Genomic DNA, 25,667 nt, shown 5'->3' on the forward strand with positions numbered 1-25,667 from the left:
AACATAAGAATTAGGAACAGGAGTAGGCCATCTAGCCCCTCGAGCCTGCTCCGCCATTCAATAAGATCATGGCTGATCTGGTCGTGGACTCAGCTCCACTTACCCGCCCTCTCCCCGTAACCCTTAATTCCCTTATTGCTTAAAAATCTATCTATCTTTGACTTGAAAGCATTCAATGAGCCAGCCTCAACTGCTTCCTTGGGCAGAGAATTCCACAGATTCACAACCCTCTGGGAGAAGAAATTCTTTCTCAACTCGGTTTTAAATTGGCTCCTTCATATTTTGAGGCTGTGCCCCCTAGTTCCCATTTCCCCCACCAATGGAAACAACCTCCCTGCCTCTATCTTGTCTATCCCTTTCATTATTTTTAATGTTTCTATAAGATCACCCCTCATCCTTCTGAACTCCAAGGAGTAAAGACCCAGTCTACTCAATCTATCATCATAAGTTAACCCCCTCATTTCTCGAATCAGCCTAGTGAATCGTCTCTGTACCCCTTCCAAAGCTAGTATATCCTTCCTTAAGTAAGGTGACCAAAACTGCACGCAGTACTCCAGGTGCGGCCTTATCAATACCCTATACAGTTGCAGCAGGACCTCCCTGCTTTTGTACTCCATCCCTTTCGCAATGAAGGCCAACATTCCATTTGCCTTCCTGATTACCTGCTGCACCTGCAAACTAACCTTTTGGGATTCATGCAACCCCATACCGCTCGGCCTCAGGGAGAACAGCCTGCGCCACGTGTTCTCCTTCCGCCGCCGGCTCTTTGTCCGGCTGGCGCGGGAGGAGACGACGGAGGGATCATTTAATGTGGTGCACGAAGGGACTGCCTACCGCGTCTTCTGGACGTCGGACGGCGTGCGGTGCCATGCCTGCAGAGAGGTGGGGCACGTTCGCAAGAACTGCCCCGCCTCCAAGGCCGCCAAACCACCGAAGGCGGCCAAGGCTGGCGCCGCCGCCACCCCTCCCCCTAGTTGCGTCCGCGTGCCGGGAGCCGTAGGTGCGCGGGCATCGTCGGAGGCCTTTGTTTTCAGGGCCTCCGGCTGGGGGGGAGGGAGAGCGTCCGACCGGAAACAAGGCGCGGAAGAAGGCAAAACATCAAGAGGCGGGTCCCCTCAGTGCGCCAGATAATTTGACCACCGCGCTCAGCCCAACCCCGTCACCGGCGAGCGCGGGGTGCCCCGAGACCGTGCCCGAGCCCTTGAACAACACCACAGAGGGGCCCGGGCGCGGGCAAGAAAAGGAAAAGGGGGGGGCGGAGCGGGAGGCCTCGGCAGACATGGAGGTCTCCCTGACTCCGCGCGCCCCCAGGAACAAAAAGAGGCACCGCCCCAATGAGGCGGAGGGGGAACAACATCCCTCCGCGGAGGAGTCGGTGCCCGCCGCGTGTCCCGCGTCCCCCACCAGCGCCCCCAAATTGCGCTGCAGGCGCGAGGAGTCTTTCCCCGGGGAGGGTGAGGCAGTCGAGGCTGCCCAGCCGCTGCCTCCTGGGGAGGGCATGGAAGATCTGCCTGTCGTGGGGGGCGTGGGGCCAGTGGAAGAATGCGTAGCCGCCGGGTCGAGCGTCCCGGGGACCGAGGCGGGCGGGGCCGAAAAGGCCGAACCTGAGCCCGCCCAGCCAATACCCAACTTCCCCCGGGATTTGCTCGACTCGGTAGAAACTGAAAAAATGGAAAAGTTTAATGAATCCGTACACGCTGGGCTGGGGGGAGGCGGCGGGGAGGGGGAAGAACAACAACCCTCGCCCCCTACTTTGGAGCTGAGGGACTTGGTGGACCTGGAGAATTTTCTAAACCAGGTCTCTCAGTGTTCCCCGGCTCCTGGGGCGGAGGAGGAACCCCTTCCGCTGTCGCTTCCCGACCCAGCACCAATTTTAAAAGAGCCCAGTGGGGACTCCTCTGCCGACGATCCTGGGGGTGGGATCGGGGCAGAGCCAGGGCCAGATGGAGCGGACGGGCCGTTTGCCGTACCTCGTGCGGTCGACGGGCCGGCTGCTAGCGGCGACCTCCCGGAGGGGGACGGGGACTCGGTGGAGGACGCGGGTGAAGATCTCGAGTCCATCGCCAGTGAGGCGGTGGATCTGCTCGCGGCCGCCACTGAGACCCTCCTCATTCCCGCAGAGGAACTCCGGGACTTTTTGGTCCAGTGCCGGGGTCGCCGCGACCAAGCCCGTCTGGCCCTGGAAAGATGGTCCGAGCCGGGGCTGCTCGTCGCATCCGTCCGCGCCGCCGCTAAAACCATGGCCGCGGGCGGGCCCTTATTAAAGGCTCAAGGCCTTGAGCTGCGCCGGCTCAAAAAGTTCCTCGCTGGGCTGCTGAAGGAGCGGAGTTCAACAAAAGACTCCGCTCCCTCCCCCACAATAGGTTAAGGTAGAGGTTGCACGATGCTTTTGCCATGAAGATAACCATAGCCAGCCTCAACATCAACGGCGGCAGAGGGGCACGCCGTAGATTTGACAATTTTTCGCTCCTGCGGGAGGGGAAATATGCGGTGTGCTTCCTGCAAGAAACCCACACCGTTCCGGGAGACGAAGCCACGTGGCTCCTGGAATGGCAAGGAGAGGTCCGCATGAGCCACCTCACCGCCATTTCTAGTGGGGTGGCCATCTTGCTGGGCCCGCATTTTCAGCCGGAGATCTTGGGGGTCGAGGAGCCCGTGCCAGGCCGCTTGCTGCACGTAACGGTTCGCCTGGGGGACGTGCCGCTCCATCTCGTGAACGTGTACGCCCCTCATCCCGGCCCGCAGCAAACGCGCTTCTTTGAAGAGGTGTCCACTCTTCTTGGCTCCGTCGACGTCGGCGACTGCATTGTCCTCGGGGGGGATTTTAACTGCACCCTCGAGGCGAGGGACCGCTCCGGTGCCCCGCAGTGCATGACGGCGATGGAGAAGTTGAGGGACCTGGTCGGGTCCTTCGACTTGGTGGACGTCTGGCGAAATCTCCACCCCGACTCCAGCGCCTTTACTTGGGTGAGGCCTGGAGTTGGATGGTCTAGAGTCGACCGCCTTTACGTGTCTCGGGCGTACGTTTCCTGCGTCCCGGCGGCCTCCATGCGGCCGGTGCCGTGTTCGGACCACCACCTGGTGTGGGCGGAGCTCGCTTCGCTCCGCGCGAGGACGGGGTCCGCGTACTGGCACTTTAACAACCGGCTGCTGGAGGACGTGCGTTTCCAGGACTCGTTCCGTCGATTCTGGTCCGACTGGAGAAGGAAGCAGGGGGGCTTCCCCTCCTTGAGGCTATGGTGGGACGTGGGCAAGGCTCACGTCCGCGTCTTCTGTCAAGAGTACGCGAGGGGGTCGACCAAGAGGCGGGCGGCCAGAGTCGGGCGCCTAGAAAAAGAGGTGCTCGACCTGGAAGCCCGTCTCGGTCAAGTCGTCCAGGACCCGGCCCTGCGGACGGTGTACGAAGCGAAGACGGCCGCGCTGAAGGACCTGCAGATCGTCGGGTCCCGAGGCGCGTTCGTGAGGTCGCGGATCCGGTTCCTGCGGGATCTGGACCGCGGCTCCCCCTTCTTCTACTCGCTGGAAAAAAGGCAGAGTGTCCGTAAGCAGCTCTTGACGCTGCTGGCCGACGACGGCTCTCTCGTCTCGGATCCGGAGGGCGTCAACAACAGGGTCCGTGAATATTACGGGGCTCTGTTCTCTCCGGATCCGTCCAGCGAGGAAGCGCGTAGAGTTTTGTGGGAGGACCTGCCGAAGGTCAGCCCGGAGGGCGCCGAAAATCTGGAAGCTCCGCTAAGCCTGGCGGAGCTGACCGGTGCCCTCGCCCGGCTCTCGAGGGGAAAATCCCCGGGGCTGGACGGGCTGACCGTGGAGTTCCACAGGGCGTTCTGGGACGTCCTGGGGAGCGACTACGCTCGGGTCCTGGGGGAAAGTCTGGCGACCGGGGAGATGCCCCTCTCTTGGCGCAGGGCAGTCATCGTCCTGCTGCCTAAGAAGGGCGATCTCCGCCTCCTTAAGAACTGGCGCCCGGTCTCCCTCCTCAGCACGGACTACAAAATCTTCGCCAGGGCGATGTCTGCTCGCCTTGGTGCCGTGCTGGACCACATGATCCACCCCGACCAGTCCTACACGGTCCCGGGCCGGACAATCCACGATAACATCCATCTGGTCCGGGACCTCATCCATTATTCCCAGGAGGCTGGTCTGTCGGTCGCCTTCCTATCCCTCGACCAAGAGAAGGCGTTCGACAGGGTGGATCACGACTATCTGCTCGGAACTCTGCGCGCTTTCGGGTTCGGGACGCATTTCATCGCCCGGATCCGACTTTTGTATGCCGCCGCGGAGTGTCTGATTAAGGTTAACGGGTCCTTGACGGCGCCCCTTCGCTTTAGGAGAGGGGTGCGCCAGGGATGCCCCATGTCCGGCCAGTTATACGCCGTTTGCGTGGAGCCTTTCCTGCGCCTCTTGCGGACGAGGTTGACGGGACTGGCTCTGCAAGGGCCGGGCGTGGAGGTCGTCCTCTCGTCTTACGCCGATGACGTGCTCCTCGCGGTAGAGGATCCCGCTGACCTGCGGAGGATGCGTGAGTGCCAGGAGATTTACTCGGCCGCGTCCTCCGCCAGGATCGACTGGGAGAAATGTTCCGGACTCCTGGTGGGTCAGTGGCGGGTGGACTCCCTGCCGGAGGAGCTCAGGCCTTTTGCCTGGAGCACGACCCATCTCCTCTATCTGGGAGTCTACCTTAGCCCCGACGAGGGAGCCTGGCCGGCGAACTGGCAGGAGCTGGAGGCCAAGGTCTCCGCTCGCCTAGGGCGCTGGACAGTACTGCTCCGAGTGCTGTCCTACAGGGGTCGAGCGCTAGTCATAAACCAGCTGGTGGCCGCAATGTTGTGGTACCGGCTGGTCACTTTGACCCCTCCCCCTGCGTTTGTCGCCAAGATACAGAAGAAGCTGGTGGACTTCTTCTGGAACAACAGGAAGCACTGGGTCTCTGCTGTGGTCTTGAGTCTCCCGCTTGAGGAGGGCGGTCAGTCGTTGATGTGCGTCAGCGCCCAGCTCGCGACTTTCCGTCTTCAGACCCTGCAGAGATACCTTTACGTCGAGCCCCCTCCTAGGTGGTGCGCTCTGGCGAGGTATTTCTTCCGCCAGCAGCTCGACCTCAATTATGACACGCAGCTCCTGTTTGTGAACTTGGGGGGTGCCAGGACCGCCCTCCGGGAGCTGCCTGTCTTTTACAGGGAACTCATCAGGGTCTGGAACAAAGTCTCCACCAAGCGCAGCTCTCCGCCGGCTGGAGTGGCGGCCGTCCTGCAGGAGCCGCTGCTCGGGAATCCGTACCTCCACGGCCGAGGTTTCATGTGGCGGTCGGAAGAGAGGGCTGTGGCTGGTGAGGTGACCAGGGTCAGGGACCTGCTCGATGGCGGAGGAGCGGGCTGGATGGCGCCAGACACGCTGGCGCGGCGCCTAAACTCTGCCAATGTCCGCCACGCGGCCGATGCCATCGAGTCGCTAAAAACAGCTCTGGGCTCTGACTCCGTTAGGTGCATCGAGGAGGCTCAAGCACGTGGGGAGATCCCGTCCGAACTGACCCCCGTCCGGACGGAATTCCTCATCGGCGCCAAACCCCGGAACCTCCCTCGGGGGCCGGCGCCTCACAACTTGAGCCGCCTCGGGGAAATCCCCTCCGTGCCTTTCAGTTCCGCGCGGAGGGGTTTCCTGTACGGGCTGCTCCTGCACACCCTCAACTTTGCCATCCTCGCCGGCCGTTCGGACACGCCATGGCGTACCATCTTGCCGTCCGGAGGAGGCGGGGGTCCCCGATGGAGGGCACTCTACGCAGGGGTCCTCCCACTATTCATCGGGGACTTGGCCTGGAGGGTGGTGCACGGAGCAGTGCCGTGCAACAAATTTTTAAGCCGGTTCACGGACTCCCAGGCCGCCTGCAATTTCTGCGGTCTGGAGGAGTCCGTGTTCCATGTTTTTATTGAATGCACAAGGTTGCAGCCCCTGTTCCACTATTTGAAGGGGCTGCTCCTGAAATTCTGGCTGCACTTCAGTCCCACTCTCCTGATCTTTGGGCACCCTGTGCGGAGGGGAGCGGGTAGGTCCGAAGGCCTCCTCGTAGGACTGCTCCTGGGCACGGCCAAGGGTGCCATCAGCCGGTCCAGGCAGCGGGCGGTCGAGGGGGTCGTTCAACCTGACTGCCTGCCTCTCTTCCGCTCTTACATCCGGTCCAGGATGTCCTTGGAGATGGAGCACGCGGTGTCCACCGGTACGCTCGCGGCCTTCCGCGAGAGGTGGGCACCGGAGGGACTGGAGTGCATCATCACGCCCGGCAACCAAATTTTAATTTGATTTTACGTTTTAAAGTTTAATTTGTTTTTAATTGCCGGTGCTTTTAGTGTCCCCCTCTCCTTTTATAGGGGGCACTGGAAAAAGGAAAAATTTGATTTTTGTACCCAAAAAAAAAAAACCACAAAAAAAAACAAAAAAGGGCCTTGTAAATGTCTTGTGTGTGTCATCCAGGTCGGGTGGCACGGATACATGTTTTATGTTTTGCAGGTTAACTCAAAAGAGTTTCATGCACAAGGATCCAAAAAGAGTTTCATGCACAAGGACCCCCAAGTCCCTCTGCACAACAGCATGTTGTAATTTCTCCCCATTCAAATAATATTCCCTTTTACTGTTTTTTTTCCCCAAGGTGGATGACCTCACACTTTCCGACATTGTATTCCATCTGCCAAACCTTAGCCCATTCGCTTAACCTATCCAAATCTCCTTGTAGCCTCTCTGAGTCCTCTACACAACCCGCTTTCCCACTAATCTTAGTGTCATCTGCAAATTTTGTTACACTACACTGTCTCCTCTTCCAGATCATCTCTGTATATTGTAAACAGTTGTGGTCCCAGCACTGATCCCTGTGGCATACCACTAACCACTGATTTCCAACCGGAAAAGGACCCATTTATCCCGACTCTCTGCTTTCTGTTCGCCAGCCAATTCTCTATCCATGCTAATACATTTCCTCTGACTCTGCGTACCTTTATCTTCTGCAGTAACCTTTTGTGTGGCACCTTATCGAATGCCTTTTGGAAATCTAAATACACCACATCCATCGGTACACCTCTATCCACCATGCTCGTTATATCCTCAAAAAATTCCAGTAAGTTAGTTAAACATGATTTCCCTTTCATGAATCCATGCTGCGTCTGCTTGATTGCACTATTCCTATCCAGATGTCCTGCTATTTCTTCCTTAATGATAGTTTCAAGCATTTTCCCCACTGCAGATGTGAAACTAACCAGCCTATAGTTACCTGCCTTTTGCCTTACATTAGCTGCTCTCCAATCCGCTGGTACCTCCCCAGAGTCCAGAGAATTTTGGTAGATTACAACAAATGCATCTGCTATAACTTCCGCCATCTCTTTTAATACCCTGGGATGCATTTCATCAGGACCAGGGGACTTGTCTACCTTCAGTCCCATTAGTCTGTCCAGCACTACCTCCCTAGTGATAGTGATCATCTCAAGGTCCTTCCTTCCCACATTCCTATGACCAGCAATTTTTGGCATGGTTTTTGTGTCTTCCACTGTGAAGACGGAACAAAAATAATTGTTTAAGGTCTCAGCTATTTCCACATTTCCCATTATTAAATCCAACTTTTCATCTTCTAAGGGACCAACATTTACTTTAGTCACTCTTTTCCGTTTTATATATCTGTAAAAGCTTTTACTATCTGTTTTTATGTTTACCTTCGTAATCTACCTTCCCTTTCTTTATTGTTTTTTTAGTCATTCTTTGCTGTTGCTTAAAATCTTCCCAATCCTCGAGTTTCCCACTAAACTTGGCCACCTTATACGCATTGGTCTTTGATTTGATACTTTCCTTTATTTCCTTGGTTATCCACGGCTGGTTATCTCTTCTCTTGCCGCCCTTCTTTTTCACTGGAATATTTTTTTGTTGCGCATTATGAAAGAGCTCCTTAAAAGTCCTCCACTGTTCCTCAATTGTGCCACCGTTTAGTCCTAGTTTCCAATCTACTTCAGCCAACTCTGCCCTCATCCCACTGTAGTCCCCTTTGTTTATGCATAGTACTCTCGTTTCTGACACAACTTCCTCATCTCAATCTGTATTACAAATTCAACCATATTGTGATCACTCATTCCGAGAGGATCTTTTATGAGGAGATCGTTTATTTTTCCTGTCTCGTTACACAGGACCAGATCCAAAATGGCTTGCTCCCTTACATTCTGTTGTAAGAAACAATCCCGTATGCATTCTATGAATTCCTCCTCCAGGCTACCCCCTGCGATTTCATTTGACCAATCGATATGTAGGTTAAAATCCCCCATAACTACTGCCGTTCCTTTTTCACATGCCTCCATTATTCCCTTGATTATTGCCCGCCCCACCATGAAGTTATTATTTGGGGGCCTATAAACTACGCCGACCAGTGACTTTTTCCCCTTACTATCTCTAATCTCCACCCACAATGATTCAACATTTTGTTCATTGGAGCCAATATCATCCTCACAACTGCCCTGATATCATCCCTTATTAACAGAGCTACCCCACCTCCCTTCCCTTCCTGCCTATCTTTCCGAATCGTCAGATACCCCTGTATGTTTAATTCCCAGTCTTGGTCACCCTGCAACCATGTTTCTGCAATGGCCACCAAATCATACCCATTTGTAATGATTTGTGCCGTCAACTCATTTACTTTATTTCTAATGCTGCGTGCATTTAGGTAGAGTGTTTTCATCCTAGTTTTTAAACCATGATTTTTAGTTTTTACCCCTCCTGCAGCCCTTTTATATTCAGTGGTCCTTTTTGTTTCTTGCCTTTGGTTTCTCTGCCCTCCACTTTTACTCATCTCTTTTCTGTCTTTTGTTTTTGTCTCCTTTTTGTTTCCCTCTGTCTCCCTGTATTGGTTCCCATCCCTCTGCCATATTAGTTTAACTCCTCCCCAACAGCATGAGCAAACACTCCCCCGAGGACATTGGTTCCGTTCCTGCCCAAGTGCAGACCGTCCGGTTTGTACTGGTCCCACCTCCCCCAGAACCTGTTCCAATGCCCCACAAATTTGAATCCCTCCCTGCTGCACCACTGCTCAAGCCACGTATTCATCTGTGCTATCCTGCGATTCCTACTCTGACTAGCACGTGGCACTGGTAGCAATCCCGAGATTACTACTTTTGAGGTCCTACTTTTTAATTTAACTCCTAGCTCCTTAAATTCGTCTCGTAGGACCTTATCCCTTTTTTTACCTATGTCGTTGGTACCAATGTGCACCACGACAATTGGCTGTTCTCCCTCCCTTTTCAGAATGTCCTGCACTCGCTCGGAGACATCCTTGACCCTTACACCAGGGAGGCAACATACCATCCTGGACTCTCGATTGCGGCCACAGAAACGCCTATCTATTCCCCTTATGATTGAATCCCCTATCACTATCGCTCTCCCACTCTTTTTTATGCCCTCCTGTACAACAGAGCCAGCCACGGTGCCATGAACTTGGCTGCTGTTGCTCTCCCCTAATGAGTCATCTCCCTCAACAGCACTCAAAACAGTGTATCTGTTTTGCAGTGGGATGACCACAGGGGACCCCTGCACTAACTTCTTTGTACTACTCTTCCTGCTGGTCTTCTATTCCCTAGCTTGGGAGAGACATATGAGGAGAGACTGGATCGACTGGGCCTGTATTCACTGGAGTTTAGAAGAATGAGAGAGAATCTCACAGAAACATATAAAATTCTGACGGGACTGGACAGGTTAGATGCAGGAAGAATGTTTCCGATGTTGGGGAAGTCCAGAACCAGGGGACACAGTCTAAGGATAAAGGGTATGCCAGTTAGGCCTGAGATGAAGAGAAACTTCTTCACGCAGAGAGTTGTTAACCTGTGGAATTCCCTACCGCAGAGAGTTGTTGATGCCAGTTAATTGGATATATTCAAGAGGGAGTTAGATATGGCTCTTATGGCTAAAGGGATCAAGGGGTATGGAGAGAAAGCAGGAAAGGGGTACTGAGGGAATGATCAGCCATGATCTTATTGAATGGTGGCGCAGGCTCGAGGGGCCGAATGGCCGTACTCCTGAACTTATTTTCTATGTTTCTTTGTTTCTATACCAGGGAGAGGGGTCAGGATAACATGATCTGAGGGGTCAAGGAAAGAGAAGGTGGAAGCGAGACAGTTAAGGAACTGAGGCAGGCATCAGCCATTGTGGGTGACAGGCCAGAGCTAGAGGTAGAAATGGGTTACCTTTCAAGGGCTGAAACAGAGGAGCTAGGATAGACAGGGACATGTAGGAGAACAAAGATAACAGTGATCCGAGAGAGTTAGTCAGCGAGAGAGACCATAGGTGTGTTGAGATCACATGACGACAAGATCAAGAGGCGCAGCCATGACTATGGGTGAGAGAGTTACCATGGAAGGTGAGGTGTAGAGAGGTGAGCCGAGCAATGAAATTGATGGATGGAAGGGACAGCTCGTTCAAATGAAGCTTAAAATTGACGAGGAGGAGTTGCTTGGTGTAAAGGCAGAGGCCAGAGAGAAGGAAGGAGATTTTAGTGAGGAAGATCTGATAAACCCGAGGTGATAAGTAATTTATCTTTCTTCTTTATTTCAGACCCCTGCGCGCTGTAGGAAAATATCAAAGTCGTACCTATTTAGGAGCCAGGCGACTCTGCTGTTAAATCCAAAACACCCATTAGGACCAATCTGCTAAAGGCTTTTTCATGTCGTGCACTTAAATTCTTGACAGTAATGTTCAGTCAATATGTGAAGATTGCTCCAATGTGGCAGCACTACATACGTTATAAACGGGAACATGATTGTGCAATGCTAAAGCAACAGACATGGAATGGGTGAAATGATCCTTAACTGCCCCTGGGTTTCCTCGTATAACATGGCAGCAGAGCAAGATGCACACTCAGTCATCCAATTGGTAACCACAGGTTTGCATCAAAATTGTTTTGCGCAATAGACATAATCATTTAGAGCTCTGTAGACAACTACATGGCGGAAATGATAATGAAGTTATGGCACTGTCAGAACATTTTCTTAACTCGAATGAAAATGGGAAGCAACCTTCGACAAAAACTGCAGGTGAATCCAAAGAACTATCCTGTCAGAATGCCGAATCAAACACACTTCAATAAATAAAAACAAGAGATAAAAGTTTGCTTTGTCTCTCCTTCCACAAATACTGCCTGACCTGCTCAGTATTTCCAGCATTTTCTGGGGTTTTTTCAGATTTCCAACATCCATCGTATTTTGCTTTCGTATACTTAGATAAATGCTTGAAGTTCGCTAACTCTGCAAGCCAAATCGAACATGATAAACATGTGGTCTTTTATGTAAGAAAGAAGTCTCCTGTTTGAAGAAATTAACTTGTGGCAGGCCTGCAAGACGGAAATAGGTTGGGTTGTAAATAGGGGCATTGAATACAAAAACAAGGAAGTCATGGTAAACCTAAATAGGTTGGGCACATTAATATGAGGAGGAAAGGTGGTGCATCCAAAACTAGAGCTCCCTGGATTACCAAGGGAAAAGGTTGAAATAAAACAGAAAAAAGAAGTTTATGACAAATGTTAGTACGGAATACAATCGAAAACCAGGCACAATACAGAAAGTGCAGGGGGAAATTGAAGAAGGATACAAGAGGGGCAGAAAGATTAGCAGGCAACATAAGAGGGAACCCAAAAATCTTTTATAAACCAATATAAATGACCTGGATTTGGATATAGGCAGTACAATTTCAAAATTTGAGGACAATACAAAACTTGGCAACGTAATAAATAGTGAGCATGATAGTAGCAGACTTCAGGAAGACGTAGACTGATGAAATGGGCAATTTAATATGGATAAATGTGAAAGTATGCACTTTGGGAGAAACGACATTGAGAGGCAGCATAATTTGTTTAGCACATTGGGGTGCATATTCACAAATCTGTAAAGGCGGCAGGGCAAGTTGATAAGGCAGTTAAGAAAGCATGTGGAATACTTAGTTTTGTAAATAGGGGCATTGAATACAAAAACAAGGAAGTCATGGTAAACCTTTACAAATCTCTAGTTAGGCCTCAGATGGAGTTTTGTGGTCACTTTTACTGATGCCAGTTTTTTATGACCAGATTTTATTTTAAACTAATTCAATTTCCAAAGTGCCACTGTGGCAATTTGAACTCATGTTCTCTGAATTATTAGTCCAGTAATCTATGGTTCCCCGGGAATCTTGTCCAGATTCTCCCATTTCCTCAAAGCTTTCTCATCAGAGGGAACCTGTAGATGTCCAAAAGGGAAGAGGCCCCAATCAAAATGATGGCGGCGTGGGTCAAGTACCAATCGTCATACAGTCCACTATGCATTAAAAAGCATTTCTATTGCTTCATTAACAAAGAATTAGAATAATCTAGAAGAACAGCATCCATTACATATAGAATGGAATTTTTAATACATAAATTAAAGTACTGAGTTAATCTCCAAACTGGACCAATAAGAACAGATGTCCTGCCAAGGGTGGCAGGAACTAACTTAAAAAATTGAGTCAGCCCCTTTCATACAATGTTACATCTACATAGTAATTCGCTCCAATGCATTCAAAATGCGTTGAGTGTGGAGAGAATTCAGAGCCACACATCTGTAAATAAGTTGCATGACTTCTGAAGCACTCCATTATGCTGCAAATATTTGTGGAGCTAAATTGACCCATAAATAGAATGCAGTTGAGTCTTCTATTTGTCAGTTTGTTAAATCTGAAGTAATTTTATATACATATGGGTGCTGCAGCAGCTTTTCAGGCTTCTGTTGTGATACAACATTGCGTGTTGGGCCCTCAGAAAATTCCAATCAACGAGTGATGTGGGATAAGAAAATAATAAGATCTTTATGTCAAATTGAACCAGTATCAGTGCAGGTTAAAAGGTGATGTTATTTTGACATTTCTAAACTGAATTTCACTGAAACTTTTCCTGGCATTCTAAATAAGACTTGCATTGATGTAGTGCCTTTAATGTAGAAAAAACATTCCAAGTGCTTCACAGAGGCACAAGAAAAAAAAATGGACACTAAGCCAAATAAAAAGAATGTTTGGTCAAAGAGGTGGGTTTTAAAGAAGGTTTTAAAAGGAGGTGGAGAAATTTAGGGAGGGGCCAGCTATGTATCCTTGGGTGATTCCCAAATACCTGTGCAATAGTGGGAAGAAAAGCCATTGCTAAAGATGCTCTGGTGACAATCAGATAAGTAAAGGTGAAACCAAGTGAGGGTTGTCTCACTGAGCTGAGCAATGGAGGAGGAACTCTGGAGGTGGTTGGGTTTGTAATGGTTATGTTTTTGAAAAAAGGGCAATGATCATAGTTTTTGAAGGGGAGTGGGACAGTACCTGAGGAGAGGGAACCATTTGCAATGTCAGCATGAAGGCTAGAAAGGACATTGGGTGCTGAACAGTTTAGTGGGATTGGAGTCATGGGGGCAAGAAATGATCTTAAGGATGCAGTGAGCTTGAGGAGGGCATGGGGGAGTGGGGAAATGAGAGATGAGAGAGAACCAAAAGAGACAAAAGGTGAAGATTAATACATTGGACTTGTAAGGAAAGATCAGATTGGTATGAATAAAGGTCTTAATTTGAAGTGGTATTGTTTGGAGCGTGGCAAAACACTGCTTCTCCAGAGAAGCAGAATGAAGCTTTCAACCTATGATTGCTTATGTACAAGTTTTAGATGGTGCTGTCTTGAATCGGCACAAAATTGAGTTCGGTTGCTACTCACCAGTGCAGAGCAGGTGAGTTATTTGTCGCTTTTGGGCAGAGAATATTGTGCAAGATATGTTAAAAGGAAGAACAGTAGGGAGCCGAAGAATTATTTCATTTGTAAATCTGTCGAGAAAATATTTTCACTGCAGGAGAGGAAACGGCAATCTGAAGGCACAAAATGAACTGGTAGCACAATATAATTTTTTTGGAAGAGCAGGACATTAAACTACAAATGTTATAGTGTATGGAGAGGCCCATGCTCAGCCCACGCAAAGGTTTTACTGCATTGGGTGACTTCTGGCCCATTTAACACCACTTTAAAAAAAAAAGTACTTTTACTGTGACCTGCTAAAGGGGGTGCGGTGGGGAGGACGGTTTGATGCAGTGAAACGCTTCCTAATTCTGGGACAGAACAACACGTTACAACAAAAAAAAATTAAAAAGGGAAATGCATTCAATTTTTTTCAGCAACTCTGTTAATATTTCTAAATAGAGGAATAAAACCGTTGGTTCCTTTCCTAGCATTTATGCTCAATTATGGAGACATAATGGGCTGGATCGCGCTGGAAAAATAATAGCGTGTTAACAATGCACCCCATTATTAATGTGCAAAACAGCTAGCAAGTTCAGTGGATTGAGAGAGTTGGGAATCTCCAGAACTTGCTGGTTGATTTACACCACTCCTCCATTTGCTTTGCATAAATAGCATCTTATCCTTAACCTCTCCGTTATTTTTAAGAACTTACTGGATTAGTAAACTAATTGCACATTAACTCACCATGGAAAGTTAAGTTTGATATTCAAGAGCATACACACCCTTTTAACGACAGAATTGCAAATGCAATGTCAATCAACCTTTCTGGCCCAAAAAGGGAACAATTTAAATTGTTTAATCTTTATTACTGCAAGTAGTCAATTCTTGTTAGAGATTTAAACATTTTTTACTTTAATTTTTTCTTACTTTTCCTTTGCCGCTTTTTCCCCTCTCTTAGTCCAGTCTTTTCCCCCTCCATTTCTCTTCCTGTACCTGATTTAACTCTTAATTCACCCACTTTCTCAGTCGTTCCTCTGTTTCTTTCTCAATCCATAAATCTCATTGGTTAATTCTTGGTTCATTGGTCCTGCTGTTTACTGAGGTCCCAGATGCCCCATTTACCCTTGCCATGGCATTATCAGCTCATCCTTCCAGCATGTTATGGCACAAAACATTTTCAAGCTGAAGGATGCAGAAAAAGGTCTGAGCAACGGCATGCGTTGCAAGATGCCCCACTCCAGGAAGAGCCAGCCCATTCTGATATTTTCTTTGTAAACATTTAATTGGTTTGGGTTTTCATTTGAGTTGCATTGCCGTTCGTTATAAGGTGATTATTTTGTCAGGGAGAGAGAGGGGTGGTTAAAGAGATTTGCACAGGAAAAAGTGGTGACTGAATGACCAAGTGGTGAAGGAAAGAATTACTGGGATACAGCAAGAGTTTCAGGAAAGGAGGCAGTCAGGAGGAAAACAATCTAATCAGAAACGATATAGGATGACTGAGCACAAGATAGGATACCTTACAGAGAACAAAACAGAGTAATCGCGTTTGTAAGGAATGGTTACTTTTGGGAAGTGGATGTGGAGGGTGGGGGCAGTGTAATCGCCTCACCATTAGCAGCTGTGGTATGCTTACTACCTGAAATATTCTAACCATGTTAATCTAAGCTCTGCAGGCTTTTTGTTGATAGGTATTTGGTTTTCAATTTCCAGAACAAACCAACAGGAAATACTTTTAAAACTGCTTAAGAATGCGATGCACTCTGGCTGCGCACGACTGTAGGGTAACAAATAGCGCATTTATACGGGAAACAAGAATTAGATGCACTTGAGTCAGTCTTTGTTCACTTGCTCAATTTCACAATTTCTCATTCAGATTGAAAAGCTGAGTCTGCATCAGGATACATGCAATGCACAGTACTGCTGTCGCAGATTGATACAACATCCTGATGGGGTACCCAGCCCCTCTGGTATCATTTCAGGCCAGAGATTTATATTAACTGAGTCTCAGCCAGAAATGGTAAAACCACAGCAGTGAAATTCAACCACACCATAGAGATATGATATGATGTAAATTAATCAAGTTGGAAATTAACATGGAAACTTTACAATTCAATCTAGAATATGGATTTGAGTACCACTGCATTTTTGAATGCAGTGGATCTCACTGTAGTCTTGCTATAATATTGCTGAATTATGAATTAGGCTAAGTGTGCCTCTAGTTCCAAGTGAATCTTCAGTTTTGTAGAAATAAACCACTGACCTGGGCTAATAATTTAGAGATTAAGGAGAGAATTTTAACTCAAAAAGGAGCATGTTTGGGTTGGGTGGGAGGTTAAAGTGTTAAAAATTTGAATCCCAACCACATTCCCAGAAGGAGGGTTGGCACTTTCAATATTATAATGAGGCTGCATGCCTCTGCTTGCATCACAATTTTAAATTTAACTCTGGGCAGCTGGGTTTCCCAAGCCACAGGGAACACGGCAGCTAAAGGAAGGCAAGGACAGCTGGATCCAGGAGGTAAAGTACCTTTCCACTTACCTGCTGGATCCAGCGTCCCTACCTCGCTAACTACCCCCTCTTCATCACCCGGAGGCCTCAGATCTCAACCCACGCCTGACCTCCAACACCGCGCCCCCCCCCCGCCGAACCTTCCTATCCCCAGCCCCCCGATTCCCACAAAGGCCTCCGATCCGCATCCTCCATTCCCCGGCACCCCCCCGATCCACTGCACTGATCTCTGAACCCTGCACCCACCTCCCAGTTTTCCAATGCCATCCCCCCCAAAATACCGGATCCCGACCTTCCAACCCCCTCCAATCCCCAGCCTCTAATCCCTCCCTCCCTCCTCGCTGTTCCTCGGTTGCGGCTTGGTGACACAGGCCTATCCGCCTGACAGCCAACCAGCCTCTCAATCTGGCTGGCAACGGGCAGGAAACAGAATTTAAAAAAATCAACCCCTGCTGTTGAATTCAGCAGGGCCTGAGAGAAACCTATTTTCCCGACCACAATCCAAACTCCCCCCCGCCAAGGTTGCTCCATGGCAGTTTGAAAATTTGCATTGTTTTTTTTAAACTTGGCAACTACAAAAAAAAGGTATCAGTAAAGGTGACCATGAAACTGTTGATAAAAACCCAACTGGTTTATTAATGTGTGTTAGAAGGAAACCGGCCGTCCTTGCCCAGTTTGGCCTTTATCATCCGAAAACACAGCGTCAGTTTCCACACGTATGCTGATGACAACCAGCTCTACCTCACTACCACTTTTCTCGACTCCTCCTTGGTTCTGAATTGTCAGATTGCTTGTCCGACATCCAGTTCTGGATGAGCAGAAATTTTCTCCAATTGAATATTGGGAAAACCGAAACCATTGTTTTCGATCCCCGCCACAAACTCCGTACCCTAGCCACTGACTTCATCCCTCTCCCCAACTTCTGTCTGAGGCTGAACCAGACTGTTCACAACCTTGGTGTCATATTTGACCCTAAAATGAGCTTCCGACCACATATCCGCAGCATAACCAAGACCGCCGATTTCCATCTCTAACATAGCCCGTCTCTGCCCTTGTCACAGCTCATCCGCTGCTGAAGCCCTCATCCATGCCTTTGTTACCCCAGACTTGACTACTCCAATGCACTCCTGACTGGCCTCCCACATTCTACTCTACGTAAACTAGGGGTGATCCAAAACTCGGCTGCCCGCGTCTTAACTTGCACACAGTTTGGCTCACCCATCACACCTGTGCTTGCTGACCTACATTGGCTCCGAGTTAAGCAACATCTCGATTTCAAAATTCTCATCCTTATTTTCAAAATCTCCATGGCCTCGCCCCTTCCCACCTCTAATCTCCTCCAGCCTCACCCAGGCAACAACCCCACCGCCCCACTCCTCCCACCGACCCCAGAGATGTCTGCGCTCCTCTAATTCTGCCCTCTTGAGCATCCCTGATTATAGTTGCCGAGGCCCTAAACTCTGGAATTCCCTGCCTAAACCTCTCTTTCCTCCTTCAAGGCACTCCTTTAAACCTACCTCTTTGACCAAGCCCTGCCCTAATTTCTCCTCATGTTGCTCGGTGTCAAAGCTTTTGTTGCATAACACTTCTGTGAAGCGTTTTGGGACGTTTCACTACATTAAAAGCGCTATATAAATACAAGTTACTGTTGTTGTTGTGTGACTTGTGGTTAACTCTTAACTGTCCTCGGAGTTGGCCTATCAAACTGCTACAAAAAATTGCAGCGGTTCATGAGGGCAGCCCACCGTCACTTCCAAGAGCAGCTAGGGATGGGCAATAAGTGCCAACCTCGTCAGCAATGCTCACATCCAGAGAATTAATTTTTTAAAATCTGTAGTTTTTTGAGACATTAAAGATGGGATAAAGTGCTGCATAAATGCAACTCTTGCTGAAAATGATTTCTATTTATTCATATATCTCATCTTTGCTTCAATTTTTTTTTCAATTTTGTAACTTGTTTCATCCAAGAGTCAAACTGCAATTTCTGTCCATTACTGATTTTATGTTATAAAATTTTGATATCCTTAACTAATTCTATGCCAAGATTAATGCTTAGAACTGGACATCCAGAAAAGTTCAGCACAACTAAGTCATGTAGCACAAGATGGCTATCTGCAATGTGGCTAGATGACTCAGATACAAAATCTATCATTGTTATTCATTCAGACCTGAAGATTTTTTACATTGTGGGACACCAGCTAAGTCACAGGTGAGGAAGGTCATCAATGAACGGATGCACAATGAAGACTTGTAGGTTATTCTTTTTTATTCAGTCTTGGGATATGGTTTCCTGGCATGGCCAGAATTTATTGCCCATCCCAAGCTGTACCCGAGAAAGAGATGGTGAGCTTACTTCTTGAACCGCTGCAGTCTTTGTAGTGAAAGTGCTCCCACAGTGCTGTTAGGGAGGGAGTTCCAGGATTTTGATCCTTCAACAATGAACTATATGCACAAGTCGGAATGTTGTGCGACTTGTAAGGGACGGTGTTCCCGTGCATTTGCTTCCCTTGTCCTTCTACGTGCTGGAGGTTGTGGGTTTGGAAGGAGAGTTGCTGCAGTGCAGCCTATAGATAGCACACACTGCAACCATGGTGGAGGAATGGATATTAAAGTTGGGGGATGGGCTACCGATCAAGTGGATTGCTTTGTTTTGGATGATGTCGAACTTTTTGATTTGCATCAAATGAGTCATCTCAAACTGTGAATTATAGTTCATAACTCTACACCCCATTAGGTCAGCAATTAAATTAAAAGTTAAATGTATTTATTTAATAACTACATTTCACAAATAGAATAATGACGTTAACAAACTGCAAACTTTTAATCAGAGGGAATGGGAGGCCAGCCATGTTGTAGAGTATAAAAGCAGAGAATTCCTGCTACAACTGTACAGGGTATTGGTGAGGCCACACCTGGAGTACTGCATACAGTTTTGGTCTCCGTATTTAAGGAAGGATATACTTGCATTGGAGACTGTTCAGAGAAGGTTCACTAGGTTGATTCCAGAGATGAAGGGGTTGACTTATGAAGATAGGTTGAGTAGGTTGGACCTATACACATTGGAGTTCAGAAGAATGAGAGGTGATCGTATTGAAACTTATAAGATAATGAGGGGGCTCAACAAAGTGGATGCAGAGAGGATTTTTCCACTCATAGGGAAAACTAAAACTAGTGGACATAGTCTTAGAATAAGGGGCCACCCATTTAAAACTGAGATGAGGAGAAATTTCTTCTCCCCAGAGGGTTGTAAATCTATGGAATTCTCTGCTCCAGAGAGCTGTGGAGGCTGGGTCATTGAATATATTTAAGGTGGAGATAGACAAATCTTTGAGCGATAAGGGAGTAAAGGGGTTATGGGGAGCGGGCAGGGAAGTGGAGCTGAGTCCATGATCAGATCAGCCATGATCTTATTAAATGGCGGATTAGGCTCGAGGGGCCAAATGGCCTACTCCTGCTCCTATTTCTTATGTTCTTATGTTCTTAGATAGGAAGCTGAGAGGAAAACCATAAACTACCATGAAACACTGGAATTATTGAGCCCTGAAAATCAAAAGCTCTCAATGCCCTTTGAAGTGGAATTAACCAAACCAATTATGAAAATACAACCTAATTCCTACAGCAAATTGTGAGACTAAGTTAAACACCAGTCACGAGAAGAGAATACAAATCCGTCACTAAAGCTAGAGCTCGATCTTAAGCCCTCAATGAGAACTACTTTAACAGAGGATACAGTTAAATGTTAGTTTCTATTCTCAGCTCATCAAATCCACCAAATACAAGAGAATATTTTGCAAGTGTAATAACGTTACAACCAGATATTTTCCCTCTATGTTGTATTCTGTTTCCACAATGAGTTTACAGTCCTGTACAGGTGAGTAAAATTTACATGTTGTGTACAGACCACCAAACAGTAGTAGTGAGGTTGCGGACAGCATCAAACAAGAAATAAGGGATGTGTGCAATAAAGGTACAGCAGTTATCATGGGCGACCTTAATCTACATATTGATTGGGCTAACCAAACTGGTAGCAATGTGGTGGAGGAGGATTTCCTGGAGTGTATTAGGGATGGTTTTCTCGACCAATATTTCGAGGAACCAACTAGTGGGCTGGCCATCCTAGACTGGGTGATGTGTAATGATGAGAAGGGACTAATTGGCAATCTTGTTGTGCGAGGCCCCTTGGGGAAGAGTGACCATAATATGGTAGAATTCTTTATTAAGATGGAGAGTGACACAATTAATTCGGAAACTCGGGTCCTGAACTTAAGGAAAGGTAACTCAATGGTATGAGGCGTGTATTGGCTAGAATAGAATGGCAAAGGATACTTAAAGGGTTGACGGTTGATAAGCAATGGCAAACATTTAAAGATCACATGGATGAACTTCAGCAATTGTACATCCCTGTCTGGAGTAAAAATAAAACGGGGAAGGTGGCTCAACCGTGGCTAACAAGGGAAATTAAGGATAGTGTTAAAACCAAGGAAGGGGCATATAAATTGGCTAGAAAAAGCAACAAACCTGAGGACTGGGAGAAATTTAGAATTCAACAAAGGAGGACTAAGGGTTTAATTAAGAGGGGGAAAATAGAGTACGAGAGGAAGCTTGCAGGGAACATAGAAACTGACTGCAAAAGCTTCTATAAATATGTGAAGAGAAAAAGATTAGTGAAGACAAACGTAGGTCGCTTGCAGTCAGATTCAGGTGAATTTATAAAAGGGGAAGAAAGAAATGGCGGACCAATTGAACAAATACTTCGGTTCTGTCTTCACAAAGGAAGACACAAATAACCTTACGGATGTACTAGGGGACAGTGGGTCTAGTGAGAAGGAGGAACTGAAGGATATCCTTATTAGGCGGGAAATTGATGGGATTGAAGGCCGATAAATCCCCGGGGCCTGATAGTCTGCATCCCAGAGTACTTAAGGAAGTGGCCCTAGAAATAGTGGATGTATTGGTGATCATTTTCCAACAGTCTATCGACTCAGGATCAGTTCCTATGGACTGGAGGGTAGCTAATGTAAAACCACTTTTTTTAAAAAGGAGGGAAGAGAGAAAACGGGTAATTATAGATCGGTTAGCCTGACATCAGTAGTGGTGAAAATGTTGGAATCAATCATTAAGGATGAAATAGCAACGCATTTGGAAAGCAGTGACAGGATTGGTCCAAGTCAGCATGGATTAATGAAAGGGAAATCATGCTTGACGAATCTTCTGGAATTTTTTGAGGGTGTAACTAGCAGAGTGGACAAGGACCAGTGGATGTGATGTATTTGGACTTTCAAAAGGCTTTTGACAAGGTCCCGCACAAGAGATTGGTGTACAAAATCAAAGCATATGGTATTGGGGGTAATGTACTGATGTGGATAGAGAACTGGTTGGCAGACAGGAAGCAGGGAGTCGGGATAAACGGGTCCTTTTCAGAATGGCAGCCAGTGACTAGTGGTGTGCCGCAGGGCTCAGTGCTGGGACCCCAGCTCTTTACAATATAAATGAACGATTTAGATGAAGGAATTGAGTGTAATATCTCCAAGTTTGCAGATGATACTAAACTGGGTGGCGGTGTGAGCTGTGAGGAGGACGTTAAGAGGCTGCAGGGTGACTTGGACAGGTTAGGTCTTGCTATTGAGGGAGTGCAGCGAAGGTTCACCAGACTGATTCCAGAGATGGCTGGACTGACATATGAGAGAGTGGATCAGCTGGGCCTTTATTCGCCGGCGTTTAGAAGGATGAGAGGGGATCTCATAGAAGTGTAAAAGATTCTGACGGGACTGGACAGGTTAGATGCGGGAAGAATGTTCCCGATATTGGGGAAGTCCAGAACCAGGGGACATAGTCTTAGGATAAGGGGTAGGCCATTTAGGACTGAGATGAGGAGAAACTTCTTCACTCAGAGTTGTTAATCTGTGGAATTCCCTGCCGCAGAGAGTTGTTGATGCCAGTTCATTGGATATATTCAAGAGGGAGTTAGATATGGTCCTTACGGCTAACGGGATCAAGGGGTATGGAGAGAAAGCAGGAAAGGGGTACTGAGGGAATGATTAGCCATGATCTTAATGAATGGTGGTGCAGGCTCGAAGGGCTGAATGGCCTACTCCTGCACCTATTTTCTATGTTTCTACGTTTCTAATATGCAAATCATTGATTATTAATAATAAACCTATGTAATTTCTGACGTAGAAAGTGTGATCTTAATAGGATATAAATGGGGCTGCACCATGGGAACTGCTAAAATAGAGAAGACTCTTATCACCTTAACAATCATTTCACTCTGTTTTTCCCTGATAAGTCTATTCTTCATTTCTCTCCCATGATAGACTCCCGCTGAGGCCAAGATGACAGCTCCAAAACTTCAACCCAAGTTGAGAAGTAGTGTCCATGAGAAGCTGTTGCTGACTCTCCAACTCATCAGCCTAGAAATTGAATCAAACCCAAATTGGGGTGAAATCCTAGTGCAGCACCTGATGAGGTTGACAGCAGGACAAGGGCAAGTTGCCAGCGAACTATAGTGCCAGTCGTAGCCTTGGAGGCAGCTCGCTGGTCATGGGTGGGACAGCCTGATTGGCCAGCTCAGAAGGCAGGCGAAAAGCTCAGAATCTGGGAGAGGTGACGAATGGTGGCCAGCAGCTCGCTGGTTTGAATCTGGAGCTAAGAGGAGCACTCCTGCACCTCCTTTTGAGTTGACCTTAAGGTGGCAGCCTCCAGCAGTCCTTTGAAGGAACATTGGTTTAGCTGCTGAGCGCTTGAAGAAATTGACTGCAGCATTCATTTGCAGACCAATTTGGCAAAGGGGATTGAAACAGGCATTAGGCTCCGATTTGCATATGCAATAAGTCAAAAACAAGTTTGAAACATGCTCCTGGACGCCTACTGAGAAGTACTAACTAATATGGCAGGCAACACACTTTGACTCGGACTGAGCGCGCGCATGCTATCCACCATATTTGACCCTTAGGCATCCGTTTTACACATGTAAAATGGGCGTTGCATCATCAAATTTCTAGGGCATCATCTTTCTCTCCTTGTGAGGATCTCTTCAATGCAACTGGTATCAGGAACTGAGCGGTTTTGGGGATCGTGGAAATAAACCTATAAACCATCAAACCTACGTATCATCAAAAGTGGTGTCACACATTGGTAAAGTTTTATACAAGAGTTGATCTCGGTGATATGTTACATGATACTGCAGCAAAGAACAATACCTTTTGCATCTACCAGCAACCCCTGCTGGAACTATGGATGTCAGGTGGAGGATCGGCTCACCTGTAACGCCTACAATCAAACAACATGCCAGCATTCATTGTCAAGGTTCTCGCAGGAACAATGGTTATTTGGAGGGGCTGCATGGAACCATACCCTGACAAGCAGTCAATGGCTTCTGGAGATGAGGGGAGAAAACTGACACGAGAGCAAAATAAACCAGTCATCCTTTAATGGATTTTTTGTTCGTAATTTCTAATCAATTCATTCAGATTCTGCACTCAGAACTGCTGAATGAAGTTACAAGGGGAAAAACAGAATCCATTGCTGAAGGTACTTACCGCTGGTACAAGCAATTTTTTAACTTCCTCCACTGCCCTCTTTAGCTTGATTTCCGCTCTGTTCTGTGCATCTTCCACAGTGATTAATACGTGCAAGTCTTCATTCAGGTGTTCCCAGTTAGGTTTCCCTCTGTTTTGCTCTTCCTGTAACACCAATAGGGCAAAAAAAAGTTTAAAAAAATAAACAGAAGTCACATTTTTCGTTTGCTTGTGTTGGGTCTTCGTGCCCAACTGATCATAATTCTACTGAGATGATGACAGAGACGGAACCTTCTTCTATGCAACTGCCTGTGTTACTCTGTAACTGACTACCCACAAGGGACCGCACAGGAGAAACCTGAGGTAACACATCCTCTGCTCAGCACCTTCCAACTCCCACAAAGTCACGGGCGAGGGAAAGATGAACCTGTACCTCAATGGCACAAGACATTGGAGCGTTAAAATAGTGTGCCACTGTGTCATCCTTAATTCAAGCTTAAGATGAGATACAGTGTTCTCATGTCCAAACCTTTACGTATGCCAGCATACCCACACTAATTATCACTTTAAGCAATTCACAATCTAACACTTTCCAATACTATTAATTATACGATATGATTCAATACAATCACATCGAGAGTAAGCAAGCCATTTCTATAAAATAATCAGATTTTATTTTAACTAGTGGAATTATTGCGTAAGAAAGTCAAATATTCATCTGGAACTTATTCACCCATCAGTTCATTGGTGATTCCCCTCATGGGGGAATCTCGAACTTGGGGGCATTGTCTAAGAATAAGGAGACGCCCATTTAAAATGGAGATGAGGAGGAATTTCTTCTCTGAGGGTCGTGAATCTTTGGAATTCACTATCCCAGAGAGCTGTGGAGGCTGGGTCATTGAATATATTTAAGGTGGAGATAGACAGATTTTTGAATGATAAGGGAGTGAAGGGTTATGGGGAGCGGGCAGGGAAGTTGAGTTGAAGCCAAGATCAGATCAGCCATGATCTTATTGAATGGCGGGGCAGGCTCGAGGGGCCAAATGGCCTACACCTGCTCCTATTTCTTATGTTCTTATAAAATACAAACAAGCACCTTAATAAGAAAACCTCCAATTATGCCGCAGCTATCCAATTGGAAAATTTTAAATTCAATTATTCAGGAACGTAAATGAGTTGAAATGGATAGTAATATAATCTCAGCTGCTTTCAGCTCCGTTTTGTACTTTATAAACCAATATTTTCTGATTATATCCCCGCATCATAGCTGCACGACAATGTTGTTCTCCACCTGGGTTAGGCTGAAGACCACTACAAGTCTGCAAGAGGCAATCTTTCACATTGTGGGATCACACTTTCCTTGCCCCCACCCTCAGTATAAATCGAGCAATTAGAAAAGCACTGTCCAAAATGGTCTTGCTGAACTCTGACCAAAATTCAGAGTAAACAGGGTTAGAAGATCAACCGAACTTGTGAAGAAAACTCCGTCACAGTACCTGGAGAGATGCTATGCCTCTCCAGGGCTCTGCAGAATGTGGGTGACAAATGGTACCAGTGACTGCCGTGTGCTGCAACACGACTGGGGGCATTCCCTCGAGCCAGATGCATTTAGGCTACTTGGACTGATTAATGAAGTTGACAGCCAAGGAAGATGAATATTTTCCACGCTTACGTATTTAATTAATCCTGAAATTACTACCATGACTTTTGGATTTGTATAAAATATTGATTTCTTAGTTATGTTTCGACCTCTGGGACCGTAAATTATATGTTAATTAGTAGTTTGTCAAATTACAGTGATAATTTATGGAAATAAATACAATTAGGAGAAATCATCCTTAACTGCACTATGGTTTGCTACTATGATGTATTGTGCCCACCCCTCTTTTGTAAAAACAGGGAAGGAAGAAAAATACTGAATA

General features: G+C 47.2%; 1 protein-coding gene across 7 annotated transcripts in view; it reads right to left on the reverse strand.

Annotated features, from left to right (window-relative positions):
- LOC139273333 (KH domain-containing RNA-binding protein QKI) overlaps positions 1-25,667 on the reverse strand; it is a 635,187-nt gene that overhangs the window by 194,592 nt on the left and 414,928 nt on the right. For all 7 annotated transcript variants that reach the window (XM_070890149.1, XM_070890146.1, XM_070890148.1 and 4 more), the window contains exon 4: positions 23,767-23,910. In XM_070890149.1, the coding sequence (XP_070746250.1) occupies positions 23,767-23,910 (144 nt within the window). The remainder of the gene's footprint in view (positions 1-23,766; positions 23,911-25,667) is intronic.

Source organism: Pristiophorus japonicus, chromosome 9 (genome assembly GCF_044704955.1).
Source record: "Pristiophorus japonicus isolate sPriJap1 chromosome 9, sPriJap1.hap1, whole genome shotgun sequence".
Classification (NCBI taxonomy): Eukaryota; Metazoa; Chordata; class Chondrichthyes; family Pristiophoridae; genus Pristiophorus; species Pristiophorus japonicus.